Raw genomic sequence first — 16,900 nt, forward strand, 5'->3', positions numbered from 1 at the left:
GGAGGTACCTCCTCAGACTTGAGCTGCAGCAGCTGAGCCTCCTGCTTGAGCTTCTCCTTCTCGTGCTCCAGCTCCGCGATGGCCTCCCGCAGGCGCTCGGCATCCTGGTCACTTTGCTGCCGCTGGGCCTCGAGCGTCTGCACCAGCGTCACCTTCTCCTGCGTGGCGAGCTCCGTGCGGTACAGCTTGTCGCCTATGTCCTCCGCCTGCTTCCGGAAGCGCTGGGCGTCCTCCTCCGCACGAGCCTGAGCCCGGCTCATCTCGGCCACGCGCAGCCTGAGCCGCTCCGCCTCGGCACTCATCTCCAGCTGCCGCTGCCGCTCCGTCTCCAGAGTCTTCTGGAAGCCCTGCGTCTCCTGCGCCAGCTGCTGTGCCATCTGTTCCTTGTCCTCCTGCAGCCGCCGGGCCTGCTCCTGGGCGAGCTCCTTCTGCTGCTGCAGCAGCTCTGCCTCCGCCTTGAGCCGCGTGGCCTCCTGCACCGCCTGCATCTTCTCCTTGAGCATCTTCTCTGCCAGGGCCCGCTGCTGAGCCAGGTCTTCCTCTGCCAGCTGCCGCAGCCGCGCCGCCTCCTGGGCCGCCACGCTCAGCCGCGCCGCCTCCTCCGCCACCTGCTTCATCTTCTCCGCCTCCTCCTGCAGGAGGCGCTGCGTGTTGTCCTTGTCGCGCAGAATCAGCTCGCGGTTCTCCGCCTCGATGCGGGCCTTGAGCTTGCCCAGCTCCTCCATCTGCACGCGCAGCGAGAACAGCTCCTCCTCCACCTGGCCGCGCTGGCGGGCCGCCTCCGTCACCTCCGCCTTCAGCCGCTGTAGCTCCTCGTCCAGGATGCTCTTCTGGTGGTCGGTCTCCTCCAGCTGCAGCCGCAGAGCCGTCAGCTCCTGCTCCACCTGCGCCTTCTGTCGCAGCGCCTGCTCAGCAAACTTCTTGTGTTTCTCCATCTCAGCGTCGGCCGCCCGCTTCTGCCGCAGGGCCGCCTGCTCTGCCTGCGCCCGCCGTGCCGCCTCCTGCTCGGCTTCCTTGCGCAGCTTCTCCGCGGCAGCCTGCGCCTGCACCTGCACCTGCGCCTGCTCCTCCGCCGACTGCTTCAGCCGCTCCGCCTCCTCCACCTGCTGCCGGGACTGCGCCGCCTCGCGCTCAGCCCGCTCCCGCGCCGCCTCCGCCTCCTCTGCCGCCCGCCGGGCCGCCTCGGCCTCGCTGCGCAGACGCTCCAGCACGCTCTGCTCCTGCTGGAGCGTCTGCTGCAGCTCCTGCTCCTTCTGCTGCACCGCGAAGGCGTGCGCCTTCTCCTCCGCCTGCAGCCGCTTCTGGGCGGCCTCCTGGGCCAGCTGCAGCTGCCGAGCCGACTCCTGCTCTGCTCGCTCACGCAGGCGCCGTGCCTCCTCCACCTTGGCCTTGAGCCGCTCCACCTCCTCCAGCGCGGCCTTCCGTTGCCGCGCGGCCTCCTCCTCAGCCGCCAGGCTCTTCTGCACACGCTCCTCGGCCTCGCGCCGCCGCCGCTCCTCCTCTGCCGCCAGCTGCCGCTGCCGGGCGGCCTCCTGCTCCGCCTGCTCCTTGCTGCGCAGCGTGTCCTCGGCGTTGCCACGGATGCGCCCCAGCTCCAGCTCCAGCTCCGCCTTGCCGGCGGCCGCCTTCTCGAAGCTCCCCTTGAGCGCCAGGATCTCCTCCTCCACCTGCCGCCGCTGTCTCAGCGTGTCCTCCACCAGCCCCTTCTGCCGCTCCAGCTCGCTCTCCGACGCCTTGCGCAGCTGCGCCAGCCGCTCCTCGATGTCGGCCTTGTGCTGGGCCGCCTGCTCCTCCAGAAGCCGCCGCTGGAAGGCCTCGTCTTCCGCCAGACGCCGCAGGCGCTCGTTCTCCGCCTCCTTCTCCTTGAGCGCGATCTCTGCCTCCGTCTTGAGCCGCGTGGCCTCGCTGATGGCGGCCAGCTTCTCGGCCAGCACCCGCTCCGCCTCCGCCCGCTGCCGCGCCGCATCCTCCTCCGCCAGCTGCCGCTGCCGCTTGGCCTCCTCCGCCAGGGCGCGCAGGCGGGCGGCCTCCTCCGCCAGCTCGCGGAACCGGCCGGCCTCGGCTTCCAGCTTCTGCTTGGACTTCTCGCTGGTGGAACGTGACTCCTCCTCGGCCCGCGCCTTGCTGGCCAGCAGCACCTCCATCTCAGCCCGCACCTTGGCCAGCTCGGCCTCCAGCTCCCGGCGCTTCTGGGTGGCCGCGGCCGCCTCCCGCTGCAGCCGTGACAGCTCCTCCTCCAGCAGCTGCCGCTGCTGCTCCCCCTGCTCCGTCTCGGCCCGCAGCCGGATCAGCTCCTGCTCGGCCGCCAGGCGCTGCTGTGCGGTGCCCTCCGCCAGCTGCCGCTGCTTCTCCAGCTCCTGCTCGGCCAGCTCGCGCTGCCGCACGGCCTGCTCCTCCGCCTTGCCGCGCCGCCGCGCCTCCCGCTCCGCCTCCTCCTTCTGCTTCTCCGCCTCGGCCTGTGCCAGGCTCTTCTGCTGCGCCACCTCCTCCGCCTGCAGCCGCAGCCGCAGCGCCTCGTTGGCCTTCAGCTGCCAGCGCTCCAGCTCCCGCTCAGCCTCCGCGCGGGCGCGCTCAGCCTCGGCCTGCTGCTGTGCCCGCCGCGTGGCCTCCTCCCGCAGCTGCACCACGGCCACGTGCTCTTCCTTGAGGGTGCGCTCCAGCTGCGCCGTCTTCTCGGCAAAGGAGGCGTGCTCGCTCTGCAGCTCCGCCTCGGCGCTGCGCTGCGCCGTCTCCAGGGCCACCTGCACTTGGCGTGCCCGCTCCGCCTCTGCCTGCCGCAGGCGCCGCTCCGCCTCCTCTGCCTGCAGCCGCAGCTCCTCCAGCGCCCGCAGGGCCCGCTGCTTCTCGCGAGCCGCCTCGGCCTCCGCCTGCACGCGCAGGGCCAGCTCAGCCTCCGCCTGCCGCTTGCGCTGGGTCTCGTCTTGCACCTGCCGCCGCAGGCGCTCCGCCTCCTCCTGGGCCTGCCGCTTCTGCGCCTCGGCCTCTTCCGCCCGCGCACGCAGTGCCTGCAGCTCGCCCTCTGCCCCGCCACGCTGGCGCTCGGTGGCCTCCAGCTGGAGGCGCACCACGCGGATTTCCTCCTCGATCCGTAGCCGGCTGCGCTCGGCCGCCTCCACCTGCCGGGACTTGGCCTGGATCTCCGCCTCCGAGCTCTGCCGCAGGTGCTGCAGCTCCTCCTGGATGCTGCGCTTCTGCTGCTGCGCGTCCACCACCACCTCCTCCCGGCGTGCCACCTCCTCCTGCATGCGCCGCTGGAGCTCCTGGGCCTCGCGCTCTGCCTGCGCCTTCGCCTGCGCGTGCGCCTCGGCCAGCTGCCGCTGCTTCTCCAGCGCGGCCTCCACCTCAGCCAGTCGCTCCCGCTCCTCTGCCCGCTGCTGCTCAGCCAGCCTCTGCGGCCGCAGCAGAGAGAGGGAGAAAACCAGAGAGAGGAGTGAGCAGGGAGCAGGTGCCCTGAGCACGTGACACGGTGCCACCACAGCTCACCCTGACAGCGTGGCGCAGGTGTTGGGAGGGGACAGGGGTCCCGGCCCAGCCGAGGGAGGCTGCGTGCACCCACCCAGGGCACTTGGGGCAGCGAGCACAGCCTGGCCCCACAGCGCTCACCAGACTGGGGAAGGAGACCCAGGTGTTCTCCCCTCTTCCCACAGACAGGCGACGGAGACACACAGACAAGGGGGTGGGGGGAGAGAGAGAGAGAGAGAGAGAGAGAGAGAGAGAGAGGGAGAGAGAGAGGGAGGGAGGGAGAGAGCGAGCAAAGCAGGGGGCTCACAGGGCCTGGGAGCCCCGCCTGCCACACAGCCCTGCCTGAGCACCGCTGAATGCCCGGCGGCCGGGCTCTGGCCACGGGGCCCCTCTCCCCGACCCGGTGGGGCAGGGTGGCCAGCGTGGGACATCAGTGCAGATCTGAGCCAGTTCGGAAGGGGGACTCGATAGCCTGCGGTTCTGAGCAGAGAGGAAGCTGCAGGTAGGCCAGACGGAGGGGTCACCCAGGAGGCAGGAGGAACAAGATGGGGTGGGCACCCTTCCTCACCCAAGCATCTCGGGGCCCCCCTCCCCAGCCCCCATGACCCAACAGCCCAAAGTTCTTGCAGAGCAAGTGGCCAAGTAAAGAGGCCAATGCGGGGTCCCGAGGAGGCACACACGCAAGAGAGCCGGTGGGACGCCTGGTGGGGGCAAGTGCCAACACAGAAGAGAAAGAGAAGGTGCCAGCCACCACAGGGAGAGCAGTGCAGCATCGGGCCAAGGTGGGCTGGGCCACAGGTGAGGCGAGCCTGGGGACAGGCCGTGCTGCGGGGAGCTGGGGGGAGAGGGGGCGCTGGCAGCACCAGGCAGGAGGGAGTGGGGACAGCTCAGGCGGGCTCCTAGGGGCCACATCTGGGGCAAGGTGGGCAGCAGGATGGCCTCCCCGCCCCGGCGGGTCATACCTCCTCCTCCTCCATACGCCGCAGCGTCTCACTGATGAACTTGATGTACTGGCTCGTGAGCGTGCTCAGCTCACTGTAGCGGGTACGCAGATCCACGTACTGGGGGACGGGAGGGAGAGGCACCCAGAGTCAGCCCTGCCCCTGCTGACTCAGGCTCAGCCCACCCACCAGCCCTGCCCCTCAGCCTCACCTCCTGGATGATGCTCTCGGACCCCGACTGGACCTTGGGCTTCTTGGCTGGTGAGGCCACCGGCTCCAGCTGTGCCTTGTACGTGACCAGCTGAAGCTCATAGTCCTGCAGGGACACACTGGTTGGCCACCAGCTCTGCCCTCCCCACCCTGCCCCTGAACCTGCCCACGGGCTTTGCCCAGCACGGCCTGGTCTGGGGGGCCCCCCTGAGGTCCCAGGCCCACCACCTGCATGTCTCCCCTGGGACACGAGGCTGCAAAGACCTCACCTTGATGGCGTTGATGTACTGCTTCGCGAACCTCTGGCACTCCTCCACCTTCTCCCCGTGGCGCTCGATGTCTTCCAGCAGCGCCTGGGAGAGCAGGGTGGTCAGCAGCCAGAGGGTGCACCGCGCCCCCGCCCCACCCCGCCCACCTGCCCAGGGCCCACCTTCTCCTGCCGCAGCTGCTCTCGCACGGCCTGGCTGTTGGCCAGCGGCACGGCCTGGATCTGCTCCTGCCTCTGCTTGGCGTCCTGCAGCCAGGCGCCCAGCGGGTCCGCGCTCTCACGGTAGTAACGCAGCTGGCGGCCCAGCTGCTCGAGCCCGCGCTGCCGCACGTCGGTCTGGGCCAGCACGGCCTGCCAGCGCTCCAGCAGCAGGGCGACCCGCTCGCGCCAGCGCTCCACCTCCACGTCCCGCTCGCCGTGTCGCTGTTGCAGCCGCTCGCCCACCTCCTGCGCCCCCCGCAGCTCGTCCCGCAGGGCATCGAACACAGGCTGCTGTGCCTCCGCCTGGGCCCGAAGCTTCTGTCAGGTCAGAGAAGAGGGTGCCGTTTCAGCCCGAGGTCCCTGCCACTGGCCCCAGCGTCTCTGGGCCCTCACGGCAGGGCGCGGGCCTGTGGTGGTACCTTCAGCGCAGCCTTGGTGGCCTCGAGCTCTGGGAGGGTGGCGGGCACGGCCTGGGCCTCCTTGAGCTGCTCCTCGTGGGCCCTGAGCACCTCCTCGGCCCCCTGCGTGCTGCGGATCACCAGGCTGATGGTCTTGAGCCTGCGGGAGAGCAGGGCTCAGAGCGGGGCTGGGGTGGGCTGGAGGGGCAGCCAGGCCACCACGGTGGAACCCCAGACCTGGTGGCCAGCTGACCCCTGTGGTCATGGGCTTCAGGGAGAAGAGAGGTGTAGGCAGAAGGTGGTCGGGCCCTCGGACACGGGGATGCTCCAGCTCCAGCCCGAGTCCTGGAGGGAGGTTGTGCTGGCCAAGGGAGCCCCCATCAGCCTTGCAGTCCCCAGACTGGGTGAGGGGACACCGTGTGCCTGACAGGGACGCTCCTCACACACGGCACGTGGGGCGCGTGCAGGAAGGCTGGGTAAGAGACAGAAACGAAGACCAGGGCCCTGGAGGGTGGATCCCGTTGGGACCGAGAGGGGAGCAGTGGAGGATTTATCACTAAGCTTCCGAAAGCGGTCTTTGAGCCGTGTGAGTGTATACCCTGAAATGAGCTGTAAGGGAAAAAGAGGTACCCGTGTCTGGGGGCGGGGGGCGAGGAGGAGGCAGGGGCCCTGGTGAGGACTGCGCATTCCCCGGGAGGCACTGGGGTGGAAGGGCCTGTGGGAGAGGGCATCGGGGCCCTCCCGGCACCCTGGCCCTCTGCTGTCCCACCCACTGCCCACCCTGCCTACTCTCCGCAGGGTCTCATCCCCACCTTGCGCCAAGAAGCCCCTCCCCCAAGGTTGCCAGTGCCCCCAGGGACCCGGTCCTGACCGACCCCGCAATGCGCCCCGGCCCCTCACCTCTGCCCACACACCTTGCACGTCAGTGACCCTCCCCTACCACCCTCCCGCGGGTGGGGGGGCCCTAAGTCCCCCTCCAAGAGCCCCTCAACCCCTCTCACCCCACATCCAGTCATCAGGAAGCCCTACCTCCAAGGCACACCAGGACTGAACCCCTCCAGCCGCCTCTGCGACCCCCACCCTGGTCCACACTGGCCATCCCTTGGCCAGAGCCTGCAGCGGACCCCACCTCGTTGGCACCGTTGCCCTGCACGTCCACACACTCCCCGAGACGCCCCTTCGGTCACAGCCCCCCGGCCGCCGTCAGGCGCACTCACTTCTCCAGGTAAATGGCGGACAGGCTGCGGACCTGCTCCAACTTGCCCAGGGTCAGCTCCAGCTCTGAACGCAGAGTGGGGGCAGCGGGTGACGGCTCGGGCAGGGCCAGGACCTCCTCGGCCTCGGCAGAGAGCCGGGCAACCCCCTTGCCCAGCCCCTCCACCTCAGCCTGCGCTTTCTGCGAGAGACGGAGCAGGCGGTGAGCTGAGCCTGCGCGCCCAGCACGCGGCACGCGTGGGAGGCCGGGGGCGGGGTGCGGTGGGGGGCGGGGTGGGGGGCGGGGTGGGGTGGGGGGTGGGCGGGGCCTGCCTGCTGCTCCGTGATGCGCTGGGCGCACTCCCGCGCGGGCTCCTTGTCCAGCGGCAGCCGCAGGCGGTGCACGGTGCGCGTCTCGCAGGCCTCCAGCTGCAGCCGGATGTCCTTGAGCTCTGAGATGCAGCGCTGACAGCGGGACTCCTCCTGCTCGCCTGCGGACACGTCCTGCTCACAGGCTGCCCCGGCCACGCCCTCCGCCACCACCACCACCCCCAACCCCCCGGGTGGCACCCGCCTACCCTGCTCCAGGCTCTGCAGCAGCTGCTGGTAGTGGCGGCTGCAGGAGCCGTACTCGCGCTCAGCCTGCAGCCGGTCCTCAGGCCCGAAGCCACCAGCGTCCTGGCTGTCGCGCAGGAAGGCCTGGTAGTGCAGCTCCAGGCTTCGCAGGGCTTGGCGCTGCTCCTCTGGTTTCAGTGTGCGGAACTGCAGACGGCACGAGGGCTGAGCACGGCCGCAGGGAGACCCCTGCCGCCCGGCACCACCCAGAGTGCCCAGCGGGGCAGTCGTACCGTGACCAGGGACCAGGAGCGGATGAGCTGCATGTCGCGGCTGAGGCTCTGCCACGCCAGGAGGCTCTTCATTTCCGTGTGCAGCTGGTGCCACAATGTAACCAAGGCCTGGTGCTGGGCCTCCAGCCTGGCAGGTCAGGGGCACAGTCAGAGGTGTCCGGGGACCTGCCCGACACCACCCTCTCCAGCTGATACCCGGGACCACGCACCTGGCGATGGCCTCCTGGGCCTCCTGGTTGGGCGGGGGCACAAGAAAGCACACGGAGGGCACGGCGGCCTCGCCGCAGGAGCTGCTGAGCACCTTCCAGTAGGGTGGCTGCGCGGGGCCTACCATCTGGCACTTGTCACCCTTGTGCACGGTCACCTGAAGCAGTCAGAGCATCGCAGCGTGGCCCCACCCACACCCATGCCCACCCTGCCTGGCCCACCCTGCCCGGCCAAGCCCTCACCTCCACCTGCTTGTAGTCGCACACGGCCAGCAGCGGCACGCGGCCCCGCACGGGGTGTGCTGGGTTGCGGGGCTTCAGCTGCACGATGGCCTTGGCCCGCTTGGCCAGGCCTGAGAGGTGCCCCCTGTACTCGCTTAGCTGCTCCTTCTCGTCCTGCAGAGGAGGGGCAGCTCAGAGACCACCACCTGGCGTCGGACACCGAGCGCCCGGACAAGGGTCTGTGAGGACCCACGTGCCCACCGCGGGAAACGCACGAGCACCCCTGCACCCCCGCAATGCCCTGAGATCAGGTGTCCTTCCAACTGCCCCCAGAATGCTGTGGGGCCGGGCACTCAGCCAGGACAGGCGCCCGGTCCCACCCACACTCCTTCCTTCCCAGTCAGGACCGAATGGCCTTCCCCGGCCCCGTGACATGTGACGTCCTTCAGGGGAGGGCCCCACAGCATCCTCTCGCCTCTGCCCTCCCCTGTCCTGTTGTGGAAGGTCGCCCACCTCCTCCCATCCAGCCACTCCGAGGGATGGAGGACCGTCCAAGGCTGTAGGTCAGAGTCCACGCGGAAGCTGCCTGCACCTCTCCTGCCCCCTCCCGGGCCGATGCTGCCGCTGAGGGGGCCTCCTGGACCCCAGGCTTCGCTGACCCCCACTCCCGACCGCAGGAGCTCCAGGCGGCAGGGCCTGCCAGCCTCCTCTCTTCTCCATCATTCCCTGCCCCAGGGCGCCTGAGCAGCACACTCCGCTGCCTCTGTGTCCCCCTCAGCCCTCCCGACTGCGCCTGCCCCAGCCTGTCAGGCCCGAGGTGCTGATGGACCTGCCCATGGCGACATGGCTGGCAACAGAGCAGCTGATTCAGGCGTCTACTCCCTCCAGGGGCTCTGTGGGTGGGGCGGCTCATACCAGCTCTGGCCACCCACCTGCCCCCAGGCCAGGACCCTGCCGCTAAGATCTCGGTTCACCCATACCCCCGCCCCACTGTGCTGACCTCCAGCCCCTATCGTGCCTCCTGACCCCTGCTGGCACCTCTAGTCACCACTCTCCGCCTCCAGAGGGACCTTTCCAGAGCATCGATGCAGCCCAGACACCGGGCCAGCCTCTCCCTGTGCTCCCCTGGCCCTGGACCCTGCCACCTCGATGCCTGCCACTGCCTGTGCCCCTCCAGCCCCACAGGCCAAGAGGCCGGGCCTCAGCGTCTGCCACTCGCCGGGCTGCACGGCCCTGAGCCCGGCTCACCTGGGCGTCCTGCAGCAGGTCCTCGAGCCGAGTGATAGTGATAGAACGGTCGCAGGTGTACTTCCTGCGCAGTGTCTCCTGCAGCTTCCGCAGCTGCTCCTCAGCCTCCCGCGCGTCCGAGAAGAACTGCGGTGGCAGAAATGGGTCACATTAGGCCAACAGCCTGGAGCCCCCCACCAGAGCTGCCCCAGCACGGGCCGGAGGGGCTGGGCCCAGTAACCGGGGAGGATTCTGACGCTAGGTCAGTGGGACAGTGCGTGGGGCCGATTATCCACGTCTGCACGGACACGGGGAGGGGCCCCAGATCCACAGCGGTGGTCGAGGGGCTCCTCAAGGTCACTGCAGCAGAGCCGGGGGTTGGGAAGCCCAGTTCTCACCTGGAAGTAGGCAGTGTTGTCCTTTAGGTGCGCCTCGATACAACAGCACAGCTGCAGCATCCAGCTCCACTGGGTCTGCAGGGCCGCCTGGAAGGACTGCAGCACAGCACACAGCCCCGTCGGGCCCTGCTCCACCACAGGGGCCCAGGGGGATCCCCCCAGCCCTGCCCCACCACACCAGGGGGGCCCGTGGGGGGTCCCCACATCCCCACCCCACCTCCACTGTGGGCCGGGCAGGGTGGTCTTCCCGAAGCAGGCGGTCGCCGGTGCTCTGGATCTCTTTGATTTTCTTTTCCTTCAGCTCTAGCTCATGCATCAGGGCCTGACACGGAGGCAAGGGCTCTCAGGGACGGTGCCAGGGCCACGTCGGGGTCCACCCGTCTCCCGCCAAGCACCACGCGGGGCCTGGAGCTGGACCCGGACTGGGGAGGGCAGTCGTGGGAGGGGAGGGCCCGGAGGCCGGCCACCTGCCTCACCGAGTAGGCCTCCTTCTTGGCGGCCATGTTGGTGTTGCGGTCGCTCCAGTCGAAGCCCACCTCCTCCTCCTCCCTGTCACTCAGCCACATCAGCTCCTTGGTGGCGGCGGCCACAAAGCCATGCAGGCTCTCCAGGGACCGGAGGCGGGCCTTGGAGGAGCTCTGTGAGCAGGCAGCCGGGGAGTGTGTCAGCCCCGTGCCCCCCTCCCACGCCTCCCACCCCGCCCTCCCCCACCCCGGCTCCCAGCCGGCCGCCACTCACGAGCAGCTTGGCGTACTGCAGGTCCAGCCGACCCAGGCAGTCTCGGTAGGCGCCCCGGGTGGCCGGGGAGAGCTGGCCCTGTGGGAGATGAGGAGGGGTGAGGCCTGCGGCGGCCGGGACCTGGTCCACGCCTGCTGCCCGCCCCCTACTGACCTCATCGGTGCGCGCCCGCTCGATCTTGGTCCGGAACTCCTCAACCGACTGGTGCAGGCCTCGGTGGCTGCCCAGCTGCGCCTCCACGCTGGGCAGGTCCACGCCCCACTCAGCGCTGTCCAGCCGGCGCTGGTTCTCCTCCACCCAGGCCAGAAGGTCCTGCAGGTAGCGCAGGGTGGAGTCCTCGAGCTCGGGGTGCCTCGGCATGCTCCGCAGACGCAGGTTGTACTCGGTGCGGATGGCCACCAGACGCTCATGCAGGCGGTACACCCTGTGGGCGGGGCAGGGGTCAGGAGGGGTCAGCGGAGCCGGGGTGCCCTCCCCAGGCCCTGGGGTGGGGGGGCCTTGGCCCACCTGCGGTACATCTGCTCGCCCTGCGGGTGCCGCCCGTCCTTGAGAGTCTGCACGTCGTTGAAGAGCGTCCGGATCATGCTGTCCGCCTTGTCCAGGTCCCGCTCCACCTCGCCCGCCCGCTGCGGTGCCTTGCCTGAGGCCAGCAGCCGGACATCCTGCAAGGTGGTCGCCCTGACTCACAGCCTGGCCACCCCGCCTCCCGCCTGCCTACATGGGGCTCCCCCGCTGCCTCCGGGCCCACCCCCATCCCTTCCCTTTCCTCCCCGTCTACCACGGTACGTCCTTCTGATGTTTCTGGTGAAACCCCCAGCCCCCACCTCTCTGGGGGACCCAGGACCGGGTCCAAAGGCCTCCACTAGGGCCCAGGAGCCGGACGGTACGTGGTCTTGTCCTCCAGTTCCCACCCCTGGAAAGTTCTCCCCAAGAGAGCCCCTGTCCAGGCCCACACAGTCCTGCCCCTCTGGGCCCCACGGTTCTGGGCCCCTCCACACAGCAGCAGCTCAGGGCGGGCCTGGTGCCCAGAAGCCAGCTCTGCCCAAAGCCAGCGGTCAGAGTCGGCTCCACACCCAGAGGGAGGAGTGCTCAGGGCCCGCCTCCCTCCCCCAAGCCTCCCCGCCCAGGCCCACCCTCGGCCCCGCCCCTCACCGACTGCAGCAAGGCGTCGGCCTGGTTCAGCTGCTCTTCACACAACCCGGCCTCCATCTGCAGTTTGCTCACGACACGCTGAAGACGCTCTAGTCTGCGGCCCAGAGCAGCCACGGGACCCCCAGTGAGTGGCGTCCGCCCACCGCAGAGCAGCCACGGGACCCCCAGTGAGCGGCGTCCGCCCACCGCAGAGCGCAGCGCCCCTCCTGCTCCCGGCCTGCCCGGCCTGCCCGCCAGCCTGCGGCCGCAGCTCAGTGTGGGTGTCCCAGCCTCGGGGGAGGGGGGATTTCCTCCCCAGGCAGTGACTCACCCTCGGGGTGGCTTCCCTGCCACAGCAGGGCCCCACCCGCCCACCAGCCGCCTCTTCCACCCCAGCACCCGCCCACCTCTCAAACTCGCTGCGGAGCTGCTTCTCCCGCTCCAGGATGGCCACGTGCAGCTTGCCCCACTCCTTCTCCACGTCCAGCGGGTGGTAGCCGGGGGGCACCTTGAGCTGGCCTGCTTGCACCGCCCCCTGTGGGCAGAGGCCTAGCTCAGGCCTGGGCCAGCAGAGGTTTGGGGGTCACCCGGGCCCCCGGCCCACCCGACCTGAAAGAGCCCTGGTCCCAGCTCCGTGGTAAGGCCGGGCCAAGCCTGCTGGAGGGGACCCCACAGGCCCTGGGCTCCCGGGCAGCTTCACTCACCTCCAGAATGACCCCGCTCCCCTCCCTCCAGGACCCGCCTCACCTCCAAGGACTGGTAGATGCCCTTGGACCGGTTCTTGTCCGCCTCCTTGGCTGGAAGCTCCGTCTCCTTAAACTTCAAGAACTGGCACCACAGGATCTGGGGACAAGAGGTGTCAGCATCCAAACCTGGGGCCCCACAGTGGGCACAGGACCCTGGCTAAGCAGAGAAACTCACCTCAATCTCTTCAAAGCTGGAGGGGAAGCGGCGCTCCTCGAAGCCAGCCGTGTGTGCCCGGATCCACTGCAGCAGCAGCAGCACCAGCTCCCGGTACTCCTGCCAGCGCAGCTGCAGCTCCTGCAGAGGGGGCGACGGGCCGTCAGGGGCCCACCTATCCCCCGCCCGCCCGCCCGGGGCCTGCCGGCCGGCACTCACATTAGCCTTCACCCCGTCCTGCACATCGGGCACCCGGGGCATGGCATCGTACAAGGATGAGACGTAGGTGATGATGGACTTCTCGTCGGGCTGAGGAACGTCCACATCTGCGGGAGAGGAGGGTCAGAGGGGCCGCAGCGAGCGGCAGAGCAGGAGAGAGTGAGGCGGGGGCCGCGGCACGTACCCTCCGGGTCCAGGAGCCTTGTCACCCCCAGGTCCCGCTCCGCCACGGAGAAGGCCTGGTCCAGGTTCTCCAGGTTGGTCTGACGATACACCTTGTTCATGTCGATGAGCGTAGGCCTGTGGGCAAAGGGGCGGGTGGGGCAGGCAGGCGGGAACACAGGGGCAGCGAGGCCCACCGGGCAGGTCAGCGCACAGACATGCCCTCCACAGGCCCCCAGAAACACAGAACCCCCAGCACATACTCATCCTGAAAAACACCCCCACCTCACTAGCATCCAGTCCCACCCACCCAGGCAGCCCACCTGCAGGTGCTGCACACATTGGGCCCTGCCCCCAGGAGCGCAAGGGGCCTACAGTGGGCACAGGCATGGGGTGGGGTGCCGGTCAGCCTGGGCCCCCCGCAGGGCCGCCCCCACACAGGCCCCTTCTGGGATGTCCACGTGGGGCCAGTGCTCATGGCTGTGAAAACCAGCAGCCTGCTGTCCTCTGGCCTCGAGGAAGCCGGCACGGCCTCAGGAAGGGCCCAGGAGGAGGCGGGAAGGGCGTGCGTGGGCCCACTCGCCTGCACCGTCCCCGGGAGGCGGGCTGGCGCTGGTGCCCGTCCCCGTGGGCGGCAGGTCCCGGTGGGCGGCAGACGCCTCTTCACCCCCACTCGTTTGAAGTTGCCCAGCTGAGGGGCTGCAGGAATGCCCCCGACCCACAGTGCCCTCCCTGCCCCGGGCCGCGTACTTGTGCCGGTAGATAATGGCGTTGAAGAGGCGGCCATCTCGCCAGCTGGAGGTGAAGTTGTCACAGCGCAGGCCCTGGAAGCCCTCTACCATGCGCTGGGACCACAGCAGCAGCTTCTCCTTGGCTGTCATGTCCTCCGACTGCCCGCTCACCTGGATGTCCGAGATCTGCCCCACACGGTGGGCGGGAGACAGGAGCTCAGCCACGGCCACCGACCTGCCTGGCGCCCAGTCAGGGTGCACAGGAGCTGCCAGGCCAGCTGAGGCAGGCTGGGGCCGCAGGGACCCACCACACCTCAGTGTCACAAGCCGAGGCCACTCTAGGCGGCAGCTGCCACAGAATGTCAGGCCCCCAGCCCCTGCCGTTGCCACATGGTGGGTGCCCTGGGCTCCCTCCTCCTGGGGCACACCCCGCACCCCGCAAGGCGGGCATGGATCAGAGTTGGTGGATGGTGGGCGCATGGAGCTCACCCAGAAGCCCCAGGCCTAGAAAAGGCTGTCATGAGGGGCAGGGGGCGGGGCTTGGCCTCCCTGGCTGCAGGCCAGGGTTATGTCCCGGGGACTGAGCATGCGCGGCCACAGCAACGACCGGGCCCTGCACTCGGTCCAATCCTTCAGGCCTGGGTCGGCCAGGCTGTCTGCTCCCCCGCCTGCCTGGCCCTAGTTATCTGTCTGTCTGTCGGCCTGCCCGCCTGTGTGACTCAGCTGCTGTGCCAGCCAGGCTCTGCCTGCCCAGCTCTCAGATTTGCGGCTTCCTGTGCGCTGGGCAGGCAGTGGGTGAGTCAGCCCGGTGCAGCGGGTGCTTCTCTAGAACCTTCCCTGGGGCAGGAGGCCACACCAAGAGTAGAGAATGCATTCCTCTGCAGGGAGGCTCTGCAGGCCCTGCCCAGTCAGGGCCAGAGGGCACGGGATAGGCAGGCCTTGGAGAGAGGCCTGGGCCTTCAGGCCACGGAGCTAGCACAGGGCAGCGGCACGGGCTGGCAGGAAGGCTCCAAGTGCCGGGATGCTGAGGGCCCCAGCTCCCAGGCCGCACGCCTAGCCGGGTGCCAGGCCGGCCCCGGAGACCCCGGGGGCGGCCGAGGGTCAGCGGGCGGCCACGCTACCTGGAAGTGCAGGATGATGGTCCAGATGAGGCCAAGGGTCAGCTTGGGGTTGCCGTCGGCGATATCATCGTTCCGGATGTTCACCAGCTTGACCTGCGAGCAAGCTGCCCTCAGTCGTGCCCCCGAGCCGGCCGGAAGGGGGGCTGGGCCTGCGGCCAGGCGGGCAGCATTACCTGGCGGTGCCGGAGATAGTCCAGGGCGATCTGAACGTTCTGCAGCTTGTGGAAGCGCATCCTGCCCTTCTCCCGCGGCTGGGAGGGGAAGCAGGGCCGGTCAGCGGCCCCAGAGCCCGCTCACAGCCCGTCCTACGGCCGCAGCGTCTGCCCACCCTCAGAACCCCCAAGGCATCTATAGTGAGGGTCTTCCCCAGTGGGGCAGCAGCCCTTCCCTGACCCGGGTCCACCCGCCCCAGCTGGGAAGGGGGGGCCGCTGGCCCAGGGGCCAGGCCCAGCAGGGACCAGGCTGTGGGAAGGAAGGAGGGGGAGGGGAGGAGACAATAGCCAGGAAGCCACGGGTGGAGGGTAGTGGCTTTGGGGGAGGGGTCCTCCTGCCCAGTGGTGGCAGCCCCGGCGGGTCTCAGGCCCGGCCCCAGGCAGTGCGGCAGGCAGGATGGCAGGCAGCTGGATGCAGGGCCGTTTGCCAGCCCAAGTGCCATCGGCCCTGGGTGAGCTGGGCTCCTGGTCTCAGGGAGCCCACGTGCCGCCGTGGCCAGCGGGCACAACCACTCACCAGGCGCGAGCTCCTGATTACGTCCCGCTCTCTTGGCTGCCCGGCCAGAGCAGGGCAAAGGGTAAAGGGCAGAGGTCAAAGTTCAGAGTCCAAGCAGCAGAGAAACCAAAGCAGAGCAGAGCGTGAGGTTACGGTGTCAAGGCTCCGGCACAGAGGGCAGCAGGGCTGTGCGCCACGGGCCGCTCCCAGGCCAGGTCCGACACTCCGGACCAGGAGGCGCAGTGGGGGGCGAGGCCAGGCTGGACACGGAGAGGGCGTTGGGGAAAGACCCCAGGAAGGAATCAGGCGGGGCCTCGGAGGGGGCGGGCGGTTGGGCGCACGTACCAGGCTGTCCCCTGAGAGCACCTCCAGGAGGGAGATGAGGTTGTGGCCATCACGGAGGTCTTCATACAGGTCACTGATGTGTCTCTGTGCCTGCAGGGACAGAGGGCTGGGCTGGCCGCGGGTCCCCAGAATCACCACCAGGCCCAGAGGGCGTGAGGCAGGGGCCCACAGAAGACACCCACCCCCGAGGAGGCACCTACCTCTGCCTTCCAGTGCTACACAGAGAGACCAGAAGAGACGAGGAGGAGGAGGAGGAGAAGGAGGAGGAGGAGGAGGAAGGGGACAGAGACAGGAGGCAGGAGCGAGCGAGGGGAGGAAGCAGACAGAAAAGGACAGGTTTCAGAGGTGGGAGGTGAGTTCCCAGGGCAGAGAGGGATGGCCCCGAGCGGCTGGGTGGCAGGAGGGGTGTGGGCCCTTGTTCGGGCTGGAGGGCCAGGGGCATGCCCCTTCACCCCCACCCGCAGTCTCCTCAGCCCCTGCGACCACGCGCAGGCAAACGCAGGCACTCCTGCACACACCCACGTGTACGCACGCCACCAACCTTGATGAGGTGCTTGTTGACCCACTTGGTGAAGGTTTTCTTCTGCACACGGTCCCGCTCATCTGGGAGAGACAAGGCCAGGTTACCTGGGGCCTGGGAGAAGCCCTGCGAGCCCCCAGGAGGTGACCACCATGCAGATACAGTGGCTGGCGCCTGAAGAGGGCCTCAGCCTCCTCACAAGGTGACCCAGCCTCCCTGCCCCACGACGCCCTCCTCAGCCCTGGACAGGTGGGGAGGGGCCAGGCACACGGTGCCCACTGCTGGGTCTCCTTACTGTCTCCCCTTGACGCTGGGAGGGTCTGGAGCTGGCAGCCACACCTGGAGCCACAGCACACAGGTCCCGGGCTGCCCCTCCCCCCAACAGGCTGCCTCCCAGGGCCCCGGGGCTGGGCAGGGATGGATGCGGCGAGGGTGAAGCTCTGTCCTCCCCACGGGGCAGTGGGCCTTTCCCGGGACACAGAGAGCTGTCCCCCCACACACTGCCCGACACCCGAGGCCCACAGGCCACTGCCGGCCTCTCTGTGCTGGGCACGGGTGGCTGGCCCCCCGACCCCGGCAGCTCTGCACCTGGGCCAGAACACAGCACGCTCCCCGTAGCGCCAGCCGCCTGTCTCAGAGTCTGTCCCCCAGATTCAGACCCTCGGAGTCTGGGCCCCACCCCCCGCCAGTGCCACGTTTCCCACGGCAGGAACTGGGCCCTTCCTGCCCCACGCCTGCCCTGCCGAGCGA

The 16,900-nt window shown here is 69.2% G+C and overlaps 1 protein-coding gene across 1 annotated transcript in view; it reads right to left on the reverse strand.

Annotated features, from left to right (window-relative positions):
• Positions 1 to 16,900, reverse strand: part of PLEC (plectin) — a gene marked incomplete at its 5' end in the record, with an annotated part of 35,318 nt that overhangs the window by 7,472 nt on the left and 10,946 nt on the right. The window contains 32 exons of the mRNA XM_079722173.1: positions 9 to 3,389; positions 4,425 to 4,523; positions 4,615 to 4,719; positions 4,883 to 4,966; positions 5,044 to 5,400; positions 5,502 to 5,640; positions 6,698 to 6,876; positions 7,008 to 7,165; positions 7,253 to 7,436; positions 7,523 to 7,649; positions 7,732 to 7,886; positions 7,972 to 8,124; positions 9,199 to 9,324; positions 9,576 to 9,671; positions 9,793 to 9,897; positions 10,052 to 10,213; positions 10,314 to 10,391; positions 10,467 to 10,737; positions 10,821 to 10,975; positions 11,466 to 11,559; positions 11,852 to 11,979; positions 12,192 to 12,287; positions 12,366 to 12,485; positions 12,564 to 12,670; positions 12,748 to 12,863; positions 13,476 to 13,642; positions 14,578 to 14,670; positions 14,751 to 14,828; positions 15,307 to 15,342; positions 15,631 to 15,720; positions 15,831 to 15,845; positions 16,172 to 16,233. Coding sequence (XP_079578299.1) covers positions 9 to 3,389; positions 4,425 to 4,523; positions 4,615 to 4,719; positions 4,883 to 4,966; positions 5,044 to 5,400; positions 5,502 to 5,640; positions 6,698 to 6,876; positions 7,008 to 7,165; positions 7,253 to 7,436; positions 7,523 to 7,649; positions 7,732 to 7,886; positions 7,972 to 8,124; positions 9,199 to 9,324; positions 9,576 to 9,671; positions 9,793 to 9,897; positions 10,052 to 10,213; positions 10,314 to 10,391; positions 10,467 to 10,737; positions 10,821 to 10,975; positions 11,466 to 11,559; positions 11,852 to 11,979; positions 12,192 to 12,287; positions 12,366 to 12,485; positions 12,564 to 12,670; positions 12,748 to 12,863; positions 13,476 to 13,642; positions 14,578 to 14,670; positions 14,751 to 14,828; positions 15,307 to 15,342; positions 15,631 to 15,720; positions 15,831 to 15,845; positions 16,172 to 16,233 — 7,316 coding nt within the window. The remainder of the gene's footprint in view (positions 1 to 8; positions 3,390 to 4,424; positions 4,524 to 4,614; positions 4,720 to 4,882; positions 4,967 to 5,043; positions 5,401 to 5,501; positions 5,641 to 6,697; positions 6,877 to 7,007; positions 7,166 to 7,252; positions 7,437 to 7,522; positions 7,650 to 7,731; positions 7,887 to 7,971; positions 8,125 to 9,198; positions 9,325 to 9,575; positions 9,672 to 9,792; positions 9,898 to 10,051; positions 10,214 to 10,313; positions 10,392 to 10,466; positions 10,738 to 10,820; positions 10,976 to 11,465; positions 11,560 to 11,851; positions 11,980 to 12,191; positions 12,288 to 12,365; positions 12,486 to 12,563; positions 12,671 to 12,747; positions 12,864 to 13,475; positions 13,643 to 14,577; positions 14,671 to 14,750; positions 14,829 to 15,306; positions 15,343 to 15,630; positions 15,721 to 15,830; positions 15,846 to 16,171; positions 16,234 to 16,900) is intronic.

Source organism: Hyperoodon ampullatus (assembly GCF_949752795.1).
Source record: "Hyperoodon ampullatus genome assembly, chromosome: 17".
NCBI lineage: Eukaryota > Metazoa > Chordata > Mammalia > Artiodactyla > Ziphiidae > Hyperoodon > Hyperoodon ampullatus.